The sequence below is a fragment of the Aptenodytes forsteri genome, unplaced genomic scaffold (genome assembly GCF_000699145.1).
Source record: "Aptenodytes forsteri isolate BGI_AS27 unplaced genomic scaffold, ASM69914v1 Scaffold2, whole genome shotgun sequence".
Taxonomy (NCBI): domain Eukaryota; kingdom Metazoa; phylum Chordata; class Aves; order Sphenisciformes; family Spheniscidae; genus Aptenodytes; species Aptenodytes forsteri.
The window spans coordinates 13,591,155-13,608,611 of NW_008795695.1; the positions used below are offsets into that span (position 1 = coordinate 13,591,155).

At 42.1% G+C, this 17,457-nt stretch overlaps 1 protein-coding gene across 1 annotated transcript in view; it reads right to left on the minus strand.

The window, feature by feature from the left end:
• Window positions 1-17,457, minus strand: part of ICOSLG (inducible T-cell costimulator ligand) — a 197,005-nt gene that overhangs the window by 13,971 nt on the left and 165,577 nt on the right. The window contains exon 3 of the mRNA XM_019473041.1: window positions 226-434. Within this exon, the coding sequence (XP_019328586.1) occupies window positions 226-434 (209 nt within the window). The remainder of the gene's footprint in view (window positions 1-225; window positions 435-17,457) is intronic.

Genomic DNA, 17,457 nt, shown 5'->3' on the forward strand with positions numbered 1-17,457 from the left:
CGTGTTGGTCTGCGAGGCGGTGGAAGCCGGTCCCAGGGCCCCGCGCGGGGGAGGGGGCCGTGCACTGCAATCCGGCTGGGGGCGCGGGCCTTTGCGAAGCCTGCCAGGGAACCAGGGCTCTGTTGTTGAGTTGTGCTTCAAAATACCTTTCAAAAGATGTTAGGTTTACGATTGCATAAATAGTAAATAACCCTAAACGTGATTTGATATGATGCATGACCACACCTGAAGACATAGAAGGTAAAAGTTCTGACAGAATCGCGTTGGTAAGGGGTGCTGGAGGAGTAGTCGGCTACTTGAAAGCTGTGGTTCACGTTCACCAGCACTTTTATTTCTGGCTCCACATCAGTGGCTGCGTTTGGCTTGTTTACTGTCAGGCACCTCCTTCGCCAACACATATGTTTGTGGCACTCCACAAAGCTGTCACTGCCACGCTGCAAACAAACGCCGCAGTGACAGTCCTTAAAAAAGATTGCTGCATTAACGTTTTATTTGTTCTCAGTTCTGAGTCACCCTGGGAATGCCAATTACTTTGTCCGCGATGGAGAAGAAACCCCAGGCTTGTGCAAGACCCGCAGGTCTCAATGCTGTTTCCGCTGCCAGCCAGCAGCAAGAAGGGGGGCTCGCAGTTTTGAGTCTTAAAGCCGACGTTGCTTCAGCCTCTCTGTGTATCGCTGATAGGCTGCAAATCAGTGATCAGTTTGGGAGGGTAGACTTAAATTTACATTAAATTTAAAGGAAGGTAAACATTCCTACGGAATTATGGTTGAATCAGAACATATTGGCAGCAGCCAATTCACATCTCTCACTGAAATATTTCCTGATGGAATATCCTAGTTTGGGAACTACTCATTTGATATTTTAGGTGCTGTTTTAATAACAGGCACCTGGTGAACAGGGATGCACGTGGAATCGTTTCTTCGTGGCTAAAAGCTTCCTGACTTTAAATGCTTGTGGCTTAACTTTACGGGTGAATTTTTAGAGTTCTGGATATAAATTTGTTCTTTCTAAAATGCATAGTTTGAATGCGCTCTTCTGCTGTTCTTTGCGATGGTTTCTATCGTGCTCTTCTCACACATGATGAATAAGAACAGCCTATTACTACACATGCGTACCAATTTTGGTGGAAAGGAATTTCGGAATAAGGAAGAAAGGCAAATGTGTCTCCACAGCCAGGAGACTCTTTGGGATTTGGAAACCCAGGTCAGGTGCAAACCTCTTCTCTGCCTGCGCCAGGCCTTTGAATCTGCATTGCCTGAAATCCCTGATGAGTTTTTAATCTATAAGGCAACTTTGTCTTCTATTTCCCTTCCAAATGGTGTTTCATTAAGGCTCAGCCTTAGGCAGGTCCTAAGTTGCCCCCACCTGCAGAATTCCCCAGAGGGCTTGAAATATAAGGATATTCTTCTGCCAGTGACTCCATTCCTATGCTACACGCTGAACAACCCTGCAGTTAATAAAAGCAGGCTCTCACTGCCAAATCACTGCCATTAGATACAAGATGTTCCTTGGGGAGTGCTCCCCTATTTCTTTCCACACAACCAAAAAAGGAGAAGCAGCTGCAGTGGAGGATCATTGCAGCTGATGTGGTTCCTTCTATTTACACTGAATAGCAATATATTTTTATTCTTTTAGATGTAGATTGGTTAATATGTCACTTACTAGCAATAAGTCGGGGTATTTGGCTTAGGGTCAAAATACAGACCTCAGTTACGTGATCTTTCCCCTACAAGTATCACATCAAAGATAAGATAAACGGTGACAGGCAAGGATGTTTGAAAAGCCTATGCAAAAAGTTTCATCAAAGATGTGGCTCCTCATCCTTACTGCCATATGCCTATAGAAAAAAATCAGGCAGGAAAGCACTTCTGAAGGTTACCTGGTGCAACCTCCACCTCAAAGAAGAGACAACTTCAAAGTTATTTACCAAAGCTACTACTAAGATGTGGTTCAAAGTCACTACTGCTGCTTCTGCGTGGCTCTGAAAGTTATGACAAGACTTCCTCTTTATCAGAGAATACTGTGAATTTTTATCAGCAGTTGTTTTCATTTCCCAAGGTCTAGTTTTAGTAATGTGAAAATGTATATTTATTTGTTTTCTTTTGTTAAAAAAGCTACAATATAGGATAGTCACAAGGCAAATCGCATGCAAAGCTGTCTGATCGGGCTTCTAAAATTACAATGCTTATAACAGGAAAGATGGATCTTAGCTTCAGAAAATGGAGATGTTTGAGGTTGTTAAAGTGCAAAACCCATTCCAGTTGTACATAGGTGCAATCTTAGGTAGCTGCTGCACTCTCCGTTTGAGACATAGAAGTGGCTCAAAGACGAGCCATTTGGTCCCTCCTCCTGTGTGCATGTGTGCACGTGTGTGTGTCAGCGTGGGAGAGAGGCAGACAGCTGAGCTCCTAAAGTAGAGTATTTGTGAAAAAACCTTATTGTTGACAGTTAATTTGTCCTCTCTTATGTGTGTCTGCACCACTTGACGCAATTAAGTTAAGGCATTTAAGGCTGTCAGAAGAAGAAACTAACTCCTATGGCTTGTGCGTGGCAAATACGTTGCCCATGGACTTTGAAACTAGAAACATTGGGAAGAACTGGAAAAAAAAAGAGGAGGAAACCAATACTCTAATTTTCCCAGGCTGTGAGACAGAGGAGCGATCTCCATACCAGAGAGCTAGAGAGCTGATTGTTTTCAAACGGGTATCACACGTTTGAAGAGAACAGGTGTATCTGCAAAACACACATCTTCAGTGGCAAGCTCAACAGCGCATATATTGAGAATCCGGAGAGACTGACTAGACTTTATGCAACAGACATACCTCTCTCTACATATATGGAAGAAAAGAAAATCTCAGGCAATTTGAAAACCTTTGGGGATAACTGAAAAATGGGTGACACGACTGTATGTGATGCGGAGGACTTGAACCATTTTTGGAGCAGGACAGCCATGAAAGAAATGCACGGAAAATTAGTAGCAGAGGATAACTGAATGCTGAAAAGTTTTTAGGGCGGCTAGAGCGTGTCACCCATTTGAAAAGCAGATGCCTCTGTCATTAGCAGTAGGCACAATGACACGGTGACAAAACCAAAAGAGAGGTATGATCACCAGTCGGTTGCCTGCACTGAACCTTTCCCCATCACGCACAAACAGGCCAAGACAAAACAGGAGGCAATGAGGTAACATGCAAACAAATATGTGATGAAGGCATAGCAAGTTTGCAGACGACAATGGAGACACAGTTAAAGAAAACACATTAAAAAAGGAGTACCTAGAGTAGGGACTACTTAAACTTTCACGTACCATGTGTTAAACAGGTACATTTTCTAGATGAGCAAAAACAATGGAGACACAGTTAAAGAAAACACGTTAAAAAGGGAGTACCTAGAGTAGGGACTACTCAAACTTTCATGTACCATGTATTAAACAGGTACATTTTCTAGATGAGCAAAATGATCCAGCTCATGCTCTGCATGCAACTGGAGAATAACTTTAACTAGAAAAACCTTGAAGTGATGGTTTGGGGGGCTTACCCCAGAATACAGAAAAATAAAAATCTGCAGCTATTTTTACAGGACCAGAAGAAGTACTTGGAAAATGAACAGCTGACCTCAAGCCTAATTGGTCTTCATCTTAAGTCAGAAACACCAGGTAGTACCCTAGTATTAACAGCGACGGCCTCACTGGCATTAGTTGGACGGTACTCATTCACTATAAGGGGAGAAATCAGTGTTAAATTCAGGTACGACAGAAACATCAGAGTCTACAGGACCATGGAATACATGTTTTCAGCAAATAAATTCTGGGATAAAAAGCTTTAAAATCATCATGATGAAAATGTAAATGGTGGAAAACTATGTAAAAATGAGCTAGCATGTATTTCCTAGTCATGTTTTTAGTGCACAGGTTCTCTACCAAAAATCTAATCAAAGTCTCCATGATCGCAGCGCTACTAGTACATGAGATGATTGCCGGGAAAAGGGTCACAAGCAGAGAAGCATTCTGCTGCATCATATATCAGAGTGTAATTAAAAGGGTGGAAAATACCTGCAAATGAGATTGCAGTGGAGGAAAAAAAGCAAATGCTCATCATCGATCTTCAATGTAAAGCAATCAAGTGAAAGTACTACAGCCTACCCAGCGTGGGTTATGGTGCTTGTATGTTCTCTGTCATGTTTGGCTGGCGCACTAAACACCTAAACTAACACCTAACTAAACAACCGCAAAGCAAATTGTTTGCCTTTTGGTATGTCACCTGCACAGAAGGTATAGCAGAAGAAGGAGCAGAAATTAATAGAAAGACTAAAAGGAGTCACAGAGCAAGTAAGCTAATCTGATATTAGAAAAAGGAGGCAAAAGGCATAATTCAAATAATGTAAAGTGGTAGAGCAATCAAAAATAGCCTTACAAAATGGACTGATCATTGCCCTAAGGATCATAAACCTCCTTTCTTCTTGGAAAACATTAAGAAGTAACACTTCAAGTAGCAGATCACTGCTGCTGTAGAAGCAGTCCATATTGAGCATACTGATGCCAGACGAGCAAAATCATACTCAAATGGAATAGGGATTGTGTAGCCCTCTTGTTCTTCCATCAGTAAACGTATGACTGTGCTGTGACATATGAAATATACCAAAACCTTACGGAATGGTCTCCACAAATACCTGGCTTTTGCACTGTGGAGATTTCAGTGCATGACACTAAAGCTAGTAAAGTATGACTTGCAACTGAGAAAAAAGTCAGCAGAAAAATCACAGTAGCTTTGGCCACTTGTGCAATTTTATGTATGGGTAAAGAGAAAAAGAAGGTATGAGGCGTGAACGATTTTGCAACACTTTTCCAACACTTTGTCTACAGAGAAGCTAGCAGAAGTAGCAAGTGGAAGAGAGACATTGCATCTTAAAAATAGAGGAAGAGGGGAGAACACTTTGCACAAAAGCAAATAGTTTCCTTGACTAGTGGAGACATCTGGAGTAAAACAGCAAAGCTGACTGCCGAGAACAGACTGGTGATGAAATGAGGGAAAAGATGTGGTTCCAGATAAGATGTTTTGTGATTCTGAGACGACCCTTTGAGATGGTGAGCTTGGCCTGATGCTATGGAAAAGAACTGCCAAGAAATACACTTGAGAGAAGTGAATGAACTAAGAGAAAACTATAGTCTGTCTGTTTGCTCCCTGTCTCACATTTTGTTGTCGCACTAAGCACTCAGGGCATTGGCCAAAAAGATCACTTTTAACACCCAAATTTCAAGACTGCCCCATGCAAAAGAGGACACTTGTAGCACTGTAAAATACCAGTTTCGGGCAAGACATGCTCTGTGTGCATGGCAGCAATGGCAACCGATGTATTTATACCCAGAGAAGGAAAGGACTATGATATATTTAATTATGTTGTTAGAAAGGAGCCACTGGTATTCACAGTTCTTTATTAGTCACGCATAATGATAGTTGATTTCCTGTTGTTTTAAGAAAAGCAAGGGAATAATTTGGCAATACTTTCACCTGCTCACTGTGTGTGGGTGTGTTGAAAAAAAAAAGTATTGAGAACAGTTATGTAATTGCTGCAAATGTCTCTTGAGCCTCTCCTACTTAGCGCACATTGTCCTGCGTGGATCTCCTGTGTTGTGAGTGATCCCAAGCAAAGGAGTGCTCTTGCTGTCTGAATTGCCCTCTGCTCCTTTACTCAGCTTCATCTCTGCCAGATATGCTTTGCTCTGATCACAAGTGGCAAAAGCTCATTTGCTAAGGATGCTAGATAATGCAGCAAAGAAACTGTTGTGGAAATGGAGTTCACAGGTTTTGGAGTGTGAAATGCCTTCTGGAGAAGGATTATTTTCTTTTGCCCAGGTTTAATACATTAATTGTAAGAGTGACAAGAGAGTGGGCACAGCTGAAGAACAAACTCAGACTAAGTCAGATGCAGATGCCTTTAGCTAAGGAAGAGAAGGAGCAGGTTTGTCTGAGATCATCCAGCTGAAGTTTTCCTTCTGCGAAAGGAAGATGTTGGTTTCCAGGACAACTTCTTTAGCATGCCATTTCTTATCCCACGTAAGACACAGCACATTGGAAATCCTCTGAGCAATTAAAAAAATCCATCACGGCTAAGCCTGGATCCCAATGACTGGCAAACTCTCTACAGAGAGCATGAAGAGGGAGTTCATGATGCAAAAAGCGACTGATCTCGTTAGAACTCAAACATTAAAGTATATAGGACCTACCAAAACTAATTTCAAACCTCAGCCTTCCCAAACTGCAATAAGATTAGATTCATATAATGTCGTACAATTAAGATCTCTCTTTCTGATCATCATGATCTTCTGGGAAGAGAGCTAATGAAATGTTCAGAGAAAATGCTTAAGAGCCATCTTGGCAATAGCTGAACAGGTGAGATATTTTCAAATGCAAATATACTTATGTAAAGGCTCAAGACTCAGATTTACTCTAAGGACATAAGTATAAAATGCAGTACAGGTATTTGTTGTACAAACTAAAGATTTTGGTTTTATACCTCACTGGACATCAAGAATTTTAAGAAGCAGATTAAAAGAAAAAATACTGTTGGTCATTTTATAGATCTAATTGTAACTTGCTTATGTTTTTGATTATGTCAATATTACATTGTTAAAGTGAATGAGCTCTGATTTGAGATACTGAAACATATTAAGCATGGGTTTGGAAATTGATATAGTGTTCCAAACTGACAGTCTAAATGGACCATATAGAAAGCTATTTTAAGAACAACAAGTATAGTAAACAATATTCTTAATACTACAGTAGAAAGCAAACATGCATCTGTCCTGCTATAAGCCATTGCCATGAGCTAAAGAATCTAGAAAATTTTGGAAAATAATCTCTGATATGAAAATCTTCCTCCTTCAAACAAAAACACAACTGTGTTCCTGGATACATTAGTGTCCAGACCAAAACAATGCCCATCACATACCTAAAATAATGTTTTAGTGTTGTCTTTAGAATTAGAAATGAGAAAATTTAGAAAAAGGTTTATTTCTCCTCATAGCAGAGTCAATAAGAAACCATGTAACACAACAGGATGTGATATGGGTGCCACATAGTGAGGAACAGGAACTGAAATCTGTATGTCTTATGTTGTTTATTGAATTATTTGATCAAAAATGTTACTACCACTAGGAGCAGATTTGATGAGAACTGTAGTTCCATTTTATTGTGAAAAGCTGTTCTGGCCCTTAAATGACTCAAAAAATTCCCTCTGACACCACTTGCAATACAAAGTGTAGATAGAGCATAGTGTGGCATACTGGCTTTTGAAAATGTGGTTGTAGGACAGATGAGTGGTTTGGCTGAATTCCCCTAAAAGCCCAGTCTTTTAGGAGATGTAGCGGTCAGGATATTAAGACTGATTCCATAATTGGTATAATAGGCTGAAGAGCGTTACAATTAGAGGCATGTCATTAGCTGTCAGTCTTCCAATGAGTATGGGTGGGGATCTACCTGCGAATACTCTCTGGTTTTGTGTATGCTGTCATGCCATGAAATGCAGCCGTGGTTGCGCAGCCCTCTTTCTTCTGTTCTCACCAGGGCAGGGCTTGCCCCAGAAAGTAAACAAGAAGCAATACCGCATGGCTCATCAACTGATGATCAGCTCTCCAACGTCTTCCTTCGGCCCCCAGTGCTGAACTTTCTTGCACCATTGTTTGCATATGTGCAACATTTTGTAACGTTTTAATTCTAGCCCTCCTGACTGCTTTACTTCTTTTTTTTTTCTTGCCCTTGTCTCTGGCTAATATTGCAATATGGTCTCTTTGTCCTTTTCCTATCACTGATGTTGGTATGGTGTAATGTAGGCAAGCTTTGGTGGAGCAATGTACGCTGCTATACCAGTTACAGCTCAGATTGAGAGAAGTGACTTTTTATTTCTCAGTTTTGTTTTTCAGCTTATCGATTGCAACTTTATTTTTCCCTTTGAGGTAATCTGATGTATTTCTTAGTAGTGGAGGTTTAGTAGAAAAAAATGAGAGAGAGAGAAAGAAAGAATAAAAAAGAGATTTGGAAAAGAAGATCTACATCACAGAGAGCTGGTAAGTGCTCCCGTGACGGGTCAAGGCAATAATGCGATCTTTGTCTAGACAAATCTCAGAGATAATTCATCCTGACTTTCATTTCTGAAGGAGAAATTTTGAAGACTTTCCTCTTTTCTATTAAAAGAAGTTATGATCTGCCATAATTTGATAATATTTAAGATGATTTTTTGTCTTTAATGACACAGAAGTATTTTTTCCCAGGGTAAAGCAGGATGTGAACTGGCAGGGTGTCAGCTGCTCTGTGGACACTGCCCATTCTCATGCTACTTCCCTGAAATTCTCTGAAAAGCAGTGAAAAGGAGATGAACTTTGCTATGTGACAACACACTCCCGGGCGATTCTTGTCAAGCAGCTGGTGCACCACAAGTTCATACGTAAGCTTTCTCCAGAGTAACTTTCTCATTTGCCCAAACTGTAGGGGAGCAGTTGCTCTGGTACCCAGGGCCGCGCACTGAGCAGGGACAGGCAAGGGAGCAAGGGCATGGACTTCTGCAGGGGGCTGTACTGTCCAAAAGCTCTCGGAGCCAACGTGAGCCCCTCAGTGGACCACCATAGCCACCTCCAGGTATGAGCAGCTCTGAGCCTGGGGACTCTGTCCAAACCTGGTCATGATCTGTACTAGAGCCTGATTCCAGAGGAGACTGGGACTCCACTGTTTTGGGCAACGCAGGAACATGGGGTACAAGCTCACCAGTAGTAAGAGGCAAAGAGCTGGTACTAACACTTGCGTGGTCATGCTGCACAGCCAGCACTGCAAAGCAAACATTGATCCCTGACTTCGTGACAGCTGAGGGGACCCTGTTCAGGAGAGTGCTGGCTACAGTCCCCCCTGCTCTGCCATCTGGCTCCGGCCCTTCATCTTCCCCAGCCATCAGCACTTCTGGGACCTGATGTAACCGCAGCTCCTGGAGCAGTTGGTTTCAGCCACAAGACTCCCTTTGCTGCAAAGAACAAAGAAAACCCCCGACTTTGCTTTCCGAATATGCTGCACCAGAATGATAAGAAAGCTGGCTGGCCCCCAAGGCTGACATACTTCCCTGCCACCTCCACCCAGGCTCCCTTCAGACACCGTCATTCTGATCCCAAAGGCAGTAGCAGAGGCAACAGCAGCTGGGGGACTCTGGCACATTTGCCCCCATGGGTACCCCACTCATCCCCTGTCTTGTTAGGGGTCTGTATTTGACATGGCGACTTTGCAGAGGCCAAAGGGACCATTGAACCTGCTATTTTGGCTCCTGTAAGCCACCAGAGTCAAAAGGCCCTGAGGTCTCCAGCAAATGCTTGGCTAGAGCATTGCCTCCAGAAGGCCTCCAGGTTTAACCTACAACCCCCCAGAGAAGCAGATCCACATGCTGTTTTATGTTAGTGGCTGGTTCATTCCCAGAGCTCATCGTTCTTACTCTTAACAACTTCTTCCTCACTTTCCCTTGGCAGTGGCCCGGAATTGCTTCCAGTCGTTGGCTTCCCTTCTCATTTCTGTGCTGGAGTGAAGAGCCTTGTTAGACTGGCTGCCTCCTCTCTACTCTCCCTTAGCCAGCCATTTGATAGCCTTTGTGCCGCTGCATTGCTCTGAAGTATGTTTCTGCTGCTTGTGAACATTGACCTTTCATTACGTTTCTTGCTCTTCCGCAGTTTGATGAATTATTGACACGACCTACTGTTCTTCACCTGTACAGCATTGCAACTAAATACTGTTCTTCAGTATTTCTTCACCTGTTCTTCACCTGTACAGCATTGCAACTAATGGTGAAATAGAAACCAAATCCAAAGTCAGTACAATGAAAAAAAAGACTGATTGATAGGCTTTAAAGGTGCAGAATCAGGCCCTTTACCTCTGCTCCACCAGAAGAGCTACATATCAGACAAATTTTAAGCCTATGAACTCTTCTGTCTCTTCTTAGCAGCGCATTGAAAATGCTGTCTTCGTTGCACTGATGTTAACAGACTGGATCTTCCCTAAATGTTAAGTGGAAAATGTAAAAAGAAGAACAGAAAGGCAGGCAGGCAGACATACAAAACCCTGGTAAACCCATTTTTAAGACCAGGTGACTCGCATAAATAAACCCAAATTAAGCTCCAAGTTAAACTTTGTAGGAACTGATCTTGTGAGAAGAAAAGAAAGATGGGCTAGAGTTCATGCCTTCCTCCAACATCTTTACATTTGTACTATGCCTCAGGAAAAAAATCCTGCTACAGTTGTACTTGTGGTGGTTCCCAGTTTTATTATTAAAAAAATGCAAATAATTTGCTCTCTTGACCAGCAGATCATTTTTTAAAAGGGTCTTAAGTACCTACATTTGAAAAGTTTTTGGCTGAACAGGAAGGGTATTTTTAAGTGTGCTAGTTCATAACAGTTAATGCTAGCTCTAAGTGGAAACAAGGAAATATTGTCTTTGTAAAGACAAATATTTATGTCATTATTGAAAGCGCTGTGCAGTCATTCAGCCTTTGAGGTCTGGGGTTGCTGGGAGACAACTTGCACCAGATGATTTAAGATCCTATTCTGAATAGTTAAGAGATTACAGGCTAGTTTTCTACAGCGCTTGTTAGGAGTTATTTCTCCCTAGTGTGAATGAGGAGTTGTGATCCCTTTTATTCCTCTCTTTAAGTATGTTTGTATTAGCAGAATCTGTCTAAGTCTGCCATTCTGCAACAAATAGGATTAACATACTGACTGCTCCCGCTATACCTCAGCTGGGGTGCAGAAATGTGCATTCCGCTTTCCCCGCGTGTGCATGTTTGTATGTGCATATGTGTCTGGCATGCAGTGAGACTGCAAGTAAAGGACTGCTGATGTGTGTACAGCTGTGTCCCTCGTCCGTCCTCCCTCTCAAAACCCTGGGAGTTTTGTTAGGAGAAAAAAGCTGCTAAGCGATGTTTGGACCTTCTGGACGACTGTTTTAGGGACTGACGCAGCTCCTCTCAGCAGTGGTCGTTTCCCTTATTCCAGTCAGTCCTACTTCATTTCCAAAAGCAGGACAGCTAGAGGTTTGTGCTGTTGCACATCTCCCTGAAGAGTCCTTGTGTTTGTTTAGGGTCTGTTGCTAGAATTTCGCTTATTTTGGCTGCGGGAGAGAAGACAACAGATGGTTGAGGAGTTCCTGGGAGAAGTTTGCCAAGCAACTTGTCTATAAACTAAAGGAAAGGTTGGGGTTGTTTTTCTTGCCCTAGTGGTTTTCACCCCCGCTCAGGGTATAACATACCATCCTTGGTTGAAAGGAGCATTGTCCTTACAGCTCATAAGACTGCTCTAGAGAAAGTGTTGGGTCTTAAATAAATAAATAAATAAATAAATAAATTTTTATTTATTTTTGTTTTCAAATGGACCAGGTTGTGCCTTGATTATATTTTAGGGGAGGGGAGGAATCCCAGTTCTCCTGCATGTTGCTCATATATCTACGCAGCAGATGCAATCCACATTGTGCTCTGCTTTCAGAGTACCAGGACTATGGCAAGGGAAATGCACATATATATGCATGTGTGCATGAGGCCAGCATGGATCCACAAGAAAGCTAAGATGACATTTTGTTAAAATGCTGTTATCTTTCCCGTGACTATATCCCTATGAGAGGATATGCAGTAGAAGCGTCCAGTTTCCCTATTCGTGCTAATTTTACCATCCGAACACCTGTTTTTCCACCTGGGGCCATGCAAGGTTTTCCTGGAATCACAGTTGGAAGGGTCTCAGTCGAGCATGCATGCATAGCGACTTCCTCTGTCCGCGCTCACACGTGTATGGGTTCCTCGCTGCAACTCGCATGTACTGTGCCCATGCCTGTCCACCCACACAACCACAAAAGCAGAAGAGGCTGTGAAAACACAGACGAAAATGGTGTAGCAGCTATTCTGTGACACAATGGAAAATGTTGTGCAGAATATTGCGCACTTCTAAATAAGTACAGCTGCTAGTTGCAAGGATCTGCGAAAGCGTCCGAGTGCCCAAGTCATTCATTGTAGGACTGATGGACAGCATCCATTCTTAATGGAAATGTTGCTAGCTTCGTCAGCAGTGGAAATCGTTGAAGAGTATTTGGGATATTTCTGTCCCTGAAAGTTCTGCTATTTAGACTACAGCATAAGATATATATCTGACATGTATTACAAGTGTTTGTAACTTTACTACCTCCTTGGGATTAATCAAGGCATTACTCTCTTTGTTTCTACGTAAGACTCTGTGCCAGTAAGTTTTTTTTTCCAGCCAACTACAAACTTCAGTAAGTTGCCTGGACTGTTTATATCCCCATGGCTCCTGAATGTCTTTGTTCCTGTATTACCCCCTAATAGTGTGTTTTAATTTTCACTGAGAATCTTTGGTTCATGTCTCTGACTGTGGTTTGGTGTGAAGCCAATCCAGTATGGTCTTGCCCAAGCAAAAGATATCCATCTGGCGTTCTTCTTGTTCCCACTGGAGGGAAAAAATATTTGGAAAGTCATTAAAAGGAAAGCGAGTCCTGCAGGGGGGAATATCTGCCGCTCTAGTATCATGGCCCAGAGCATTTTCTGTCTGAGTCATATTTTGTAGAAAAGATTAACTTTTGGCTGACCAGTGGCAGACTGAGAAAGTGTCTAAAAAGCTTGTTATGAGGGTGCTATGGAAATTGGTGGTGTTTCACTGGATTTGTGCGGTATGATGAGGTCCAGCTATTGAATACATGGTTGGCTATATGGCTGGGCTGCCTTTGAAGCTGCATTGAGAGACAGGCAGGGTTATTACTCTGCCGAGGGGCGTGTAGCATGCTGAGAAGAGTGAGGTCTGGTGACGCTGGTCACTGTCTTTGCCAAGAAGGTGAGGGACTTTGAGCCAGGGCCAAGGCTACAAGGTGAATTAGTCTGGGGCCGACATCTAGAAGGTGCCAGCAGAGCTCAGTCTCCTCCCAGCTGGCCATGGTACTTGCTTTGAGCGTGATCTGTATGGCCTTTCCTCAAGTGCTGAGTGCAGCTATCTCTAACAATTACCCAGTAAAATAATAGCGTGTCTATAATTTAATGTGGTTGTTTTGGTCCTGCGTCTGCCTATCACCTGTTGTCAGACTGGCTGTGAACTGAGGTTGCCCAGAACAAGAGAGTAATGTACAGATGGGATTGTACTGGTTACATTGGCTTTATTTTCTGTTTTCCTGTCAGCTCTCAGGAGATTACATTTTCTGATTATTATCCTATTTCTATTCAGATGTGAAGAACTTTTCAAATACACCTTTAGAAACAAGATAAAATGCTTTCAAGTGTGTTTACAGTATGATTTTCCCCTTAATTCACCAAGACTCAAAATAAAGCTTTAAACTTGTGGACTGAGAAATCCTGCTCCTTTCTCAGACTTACAGTCCTGTATGGTCTTTCCAAAATTAGAAACATTGAGCTACTTTTAATTATAAATAAACATTGTTTAGATAAGTGTTTGAAAATATTAAAGAGAAAAATATTTTTATATGCTAGTGTTTATGTAAAAGACCTGATGGATACTGCTGGAGGTTTCCATCCTCCAGGCAAGTAGGTCTTATAACTGAGTACATACAGGGTTCAGTGGGGCTACCCCAATAAGGTATTTACAGAATCAAGACCTCAGTGGTCTACTGAATCACCACAAAGAGTAGCGTATACACTGTCTCTGTGTAGCTAATGAAATAGCATAGAAACAATCTCAGCCTCATAGCAAAAAAAGACAATAATATGGTTGTGGAAGGAAAAAAAGGTGGTTTTTTTTACAGTACCATGGAAGAAACATGAATAAGCAAAGTTGCAGTCTAGATCTGAGTCAAGGCCATTAAGAGTCAACAAGAAGATCTTATTTATTTCAGTGAGCTCCAGACCAGGACTTAATACTGAAATGCCTCAGAAATCTCATAAATTTTGGATAGCCCCTGATCTGAGAGGCAGTCTTTTTTAGTCAGTGGCGGCTACAGTCCTTATGTATCTACCATATAACTGTACTTGCAAATGTTGATGGAGCAGTTCCCTTAGTGCTGGGGGGATTATTAGTCCAAGCGAGGGAAGACTTTGTTAGGTCTGTATTTCAAGTGTGCCGGTAGACAGTGTTATCAAATACAACTCTATAGTATTAGGAATGTTTATCATGTTCTTAAAAGGTGCAAGGATGTTTTTATAGTGACTGTGGTAGAAATAGATACTGAAGCTTAGTCATGATTGTGCCCAAACAAGTGCTATCTGCTTGTGAATTAGCTAAATAAAAATGTGACCTTATTGTCTTTTGTCATCTTTGAATAATTAAAATAAGCATATTTTATTTGTCGAAGGGAAGAGTTCAAAATGGTTTAACAGGGTTTTCATTGTATACCAAGCTAAGCGCAGTGACGATGAACCTCTTTTGCAGTTTATGTGTTAATTTAATTCATTATGAGATGTGGTTCTGGGAATAGACTTGTTCTCAAGTAAAAAAAAACAAATTCTGGGAATGCAGGAAATGTGAGGCAATCCTGTCTAGTGGCTGCATTTCTCCTAGAAGCATTCTGTGTAATTGGAAAGTATATATGTTTAAAATAGCTGGTATCTTACTATTGAATGGAGATTGCAGAGGTATCTTTGCCCTTTTCAGCCTGAGGACAATACTATGAAGTTTCAGGTCAGGTGAGAAAAATTTTAAAAGCCTCAAACCAAGGAAGTTAGAGGACCTGGTCTACCAGAGGATCAGATCCTAATATGATGCTAAAGTACATACACGTAACAGGGTATGCATTGTTCTTCAATAGTAAAACTAAGAGGATGATAGGAATAGCTGGGTGTTTAACCAGAAAAACTAGGGCTGGAAGTGAGATATAGTCCACTCTGTTGGCTCTAGACCCTTAGCCCATACGCCTGAGCAGCCGCTCAGGTGCTGTCTTACAGGAGCAGCTTTGAACTAAGCCACTGAAGTCATGGCAACCCATTTTATCCATGTCTAAACTGCTCCTTAGAGGTTCCAAACTCTAAATCCAAGTTTGGCCTCAAATGCGTGACAGCTATAGATACAATAACAGGCGTGTAGGTGTCTGGAGGACTCTAAAACATACATAAACCCCCTGGCTGGTCACCTCTGAACAGATGATGTGCTGCTTCCCGTGGTTATCATGTTCTGGATGCTATCCACATGACCTCTTTGTACTGTCTTTAGAAGAGAAAAATACGCAATTGGCTGCAATTAAACCCCACAGGTTTTAATACCGTGTGGGGCAGTGATGCCATTAAACATAGTCTTCTTATTGTGGGCTAGATAGGGCAACAACCCTCTTCTCTCAATTTGGGAAATGATGGTGGGTCAACTTTTTGTGCAATTTGGCATTTCTGGAACATTTATAATTTGAAACAAAAATTGTAACTCAAAATCATGTGTGAAAATTTGACATTTTTGTCAAAGAATACCCTGACTGCTAAAGAAGATGGTGTTTCTGACATTACTGAGTTGACCAGTATCTTTTAAGCAAATAGTGGTTATTTTTTAACCGCCATTACCCTGAGTCCCCCCCTTTTTTTTTTTTGCTAACTCTAGTGAGTATCTGCTCCCTCATTGGGTCATTTACCTTCTTTTCTATCCCTCTTCTCCCCTTAATTTTTTGTAAGGAAATAAAGACTTTGTAATCTGGTCATCCTAGCACATCCTAGCATGATAAGCAGCACTGGCTTTTCATGTGAAAATCTTTACCAGTACGTTATAGAAAAAAGCAAGCTCACATAAACAGGGTCTTTTTCAACCCAGAGACAGGGAGACAAAAGGAATGTGGCTGTGGTTCTTCAAGAATGCATGCTTAAATATGTAATTACTCAAAAAATATATTACAGTAATTGAAAAAAATGTTTGATGTCATTTTTCAAGATTAACCTTCAGATATGTAATTTTTCCAGTTAATAACCCCTCTTGCTGTCATTTTGAGCCCACGCTGTCCCAGAGTACTGCTGTGATAGTGTTTATCTGCTTCTTGATCTGAGGACCAAGTGTCAGCAACTTCTGCTGAAGTCAACATGAACGGATGGTGCTCATGCTTTCTAAGAATCAGCATCCCAAGTCTGTGGGGATGGGCTTCTCCAACAAATAATACTGTAATAGCAGTACAAGATTTATAAAGCTTTACTAGCATGGATGGTTTATAGTCCTTTTAATATCAGATACAGAGCTGTTTCTGGTTTCGAAGAACTGTTATTAGGATCACCTATTTCTCATAAAAGCATTGAAATTCTTGAGGAAATAGGTGCTGTAAAGTGATAAACACAGGGCATACTAAAATCTGAATGTTTTCACTTTATTAGTTCATATGTAATGATTAGTGTGCCAAAACTAGAAACACAGTCAGATGCCTGTGGCATGCACAGACTCTGTGGCTGCCTGTGTGCCATTTTAAAGTCACTTATCATTAATCCATAACAGACTTAGGCCAAGAACTTCGTCTAGGACTTCCCACAGCTACGAGGAAGTTCCGATCTGGATCCTAGTGTAATATTCTGGGTTTAATTTGTGCAAGATGGATTTCAGGCTTCCAACGTTAGCCATTTACTCTCTCTCATCCTTGTAGGTCCTCTGCTTCAAACTTTGGGTAGGTTCAAGCTCAGACCCACCCTTCATCTTTAATCTAATGAGTGGTTGCTGTTTTGGCTGGAGAGAGGCACCGCAGCGGCTGCTGCCCCCACCTAGGACAGGAGCTGAGAGGCTTAAAGAACAGGGAAATAAATTGGGTCTGCCTTTTGAAAGAAAACATTGTCACCCCTGAAGGACAAAATGGGCTTCAGTCGGGAAGGACCTACCCACCAAACTCTGAGCGTGAGTAACGTGGGGAAGCAGTGGATATTCTGAGTACTTTAAACAGGCAAGAAACCGCTTATTGTTGCCTGTTAAAACAAGATTATCCACAAACACCCAGAGGAGTGGCCTCCCCCAGCTCTGCCAGGAACTGGTAGTGCTGGTGGGCATGCCAGCCCGCGGGGTGGCACGGGGAAGAGGCCAGAGAGGCGGGAATGGGGTAGGGCACGCGAGGGCTCGCTGACTCAAGCTCGTGAAAAGAGGCTCTCAAATCCTCTCTTTTGAGTATAGAAAGATATGGCAGTGGAGTTTGAGAGCGAATATGCTGCTTCTAACATGTATAAAATTCTTTGTAACTTTGGCTTAATGATGTGTATCGGAGAGAGAACACCAGGGGGGACATTCAAGGCCAGCATGAGGCCACAGACTGCAAGAAGCAGCCACTTCCACCAGGTCCCTTTCAGGCCCGGGGTCTGGATGAGATCAGGGGACAGGCTGAGATGAATCATAGAATCATAGAATCATTGAGGTTGGAAAAGACCTCTAAGATCATCGAGTCCAACCATCGACCCAACACCACCATGCCCACTAAACCATGTCCCTAAGCACCTCATCTACTTGTCTTTTAAATACCTCCAGGGATGGGGACTCCACCACTTCCCTGGGCAGCCTG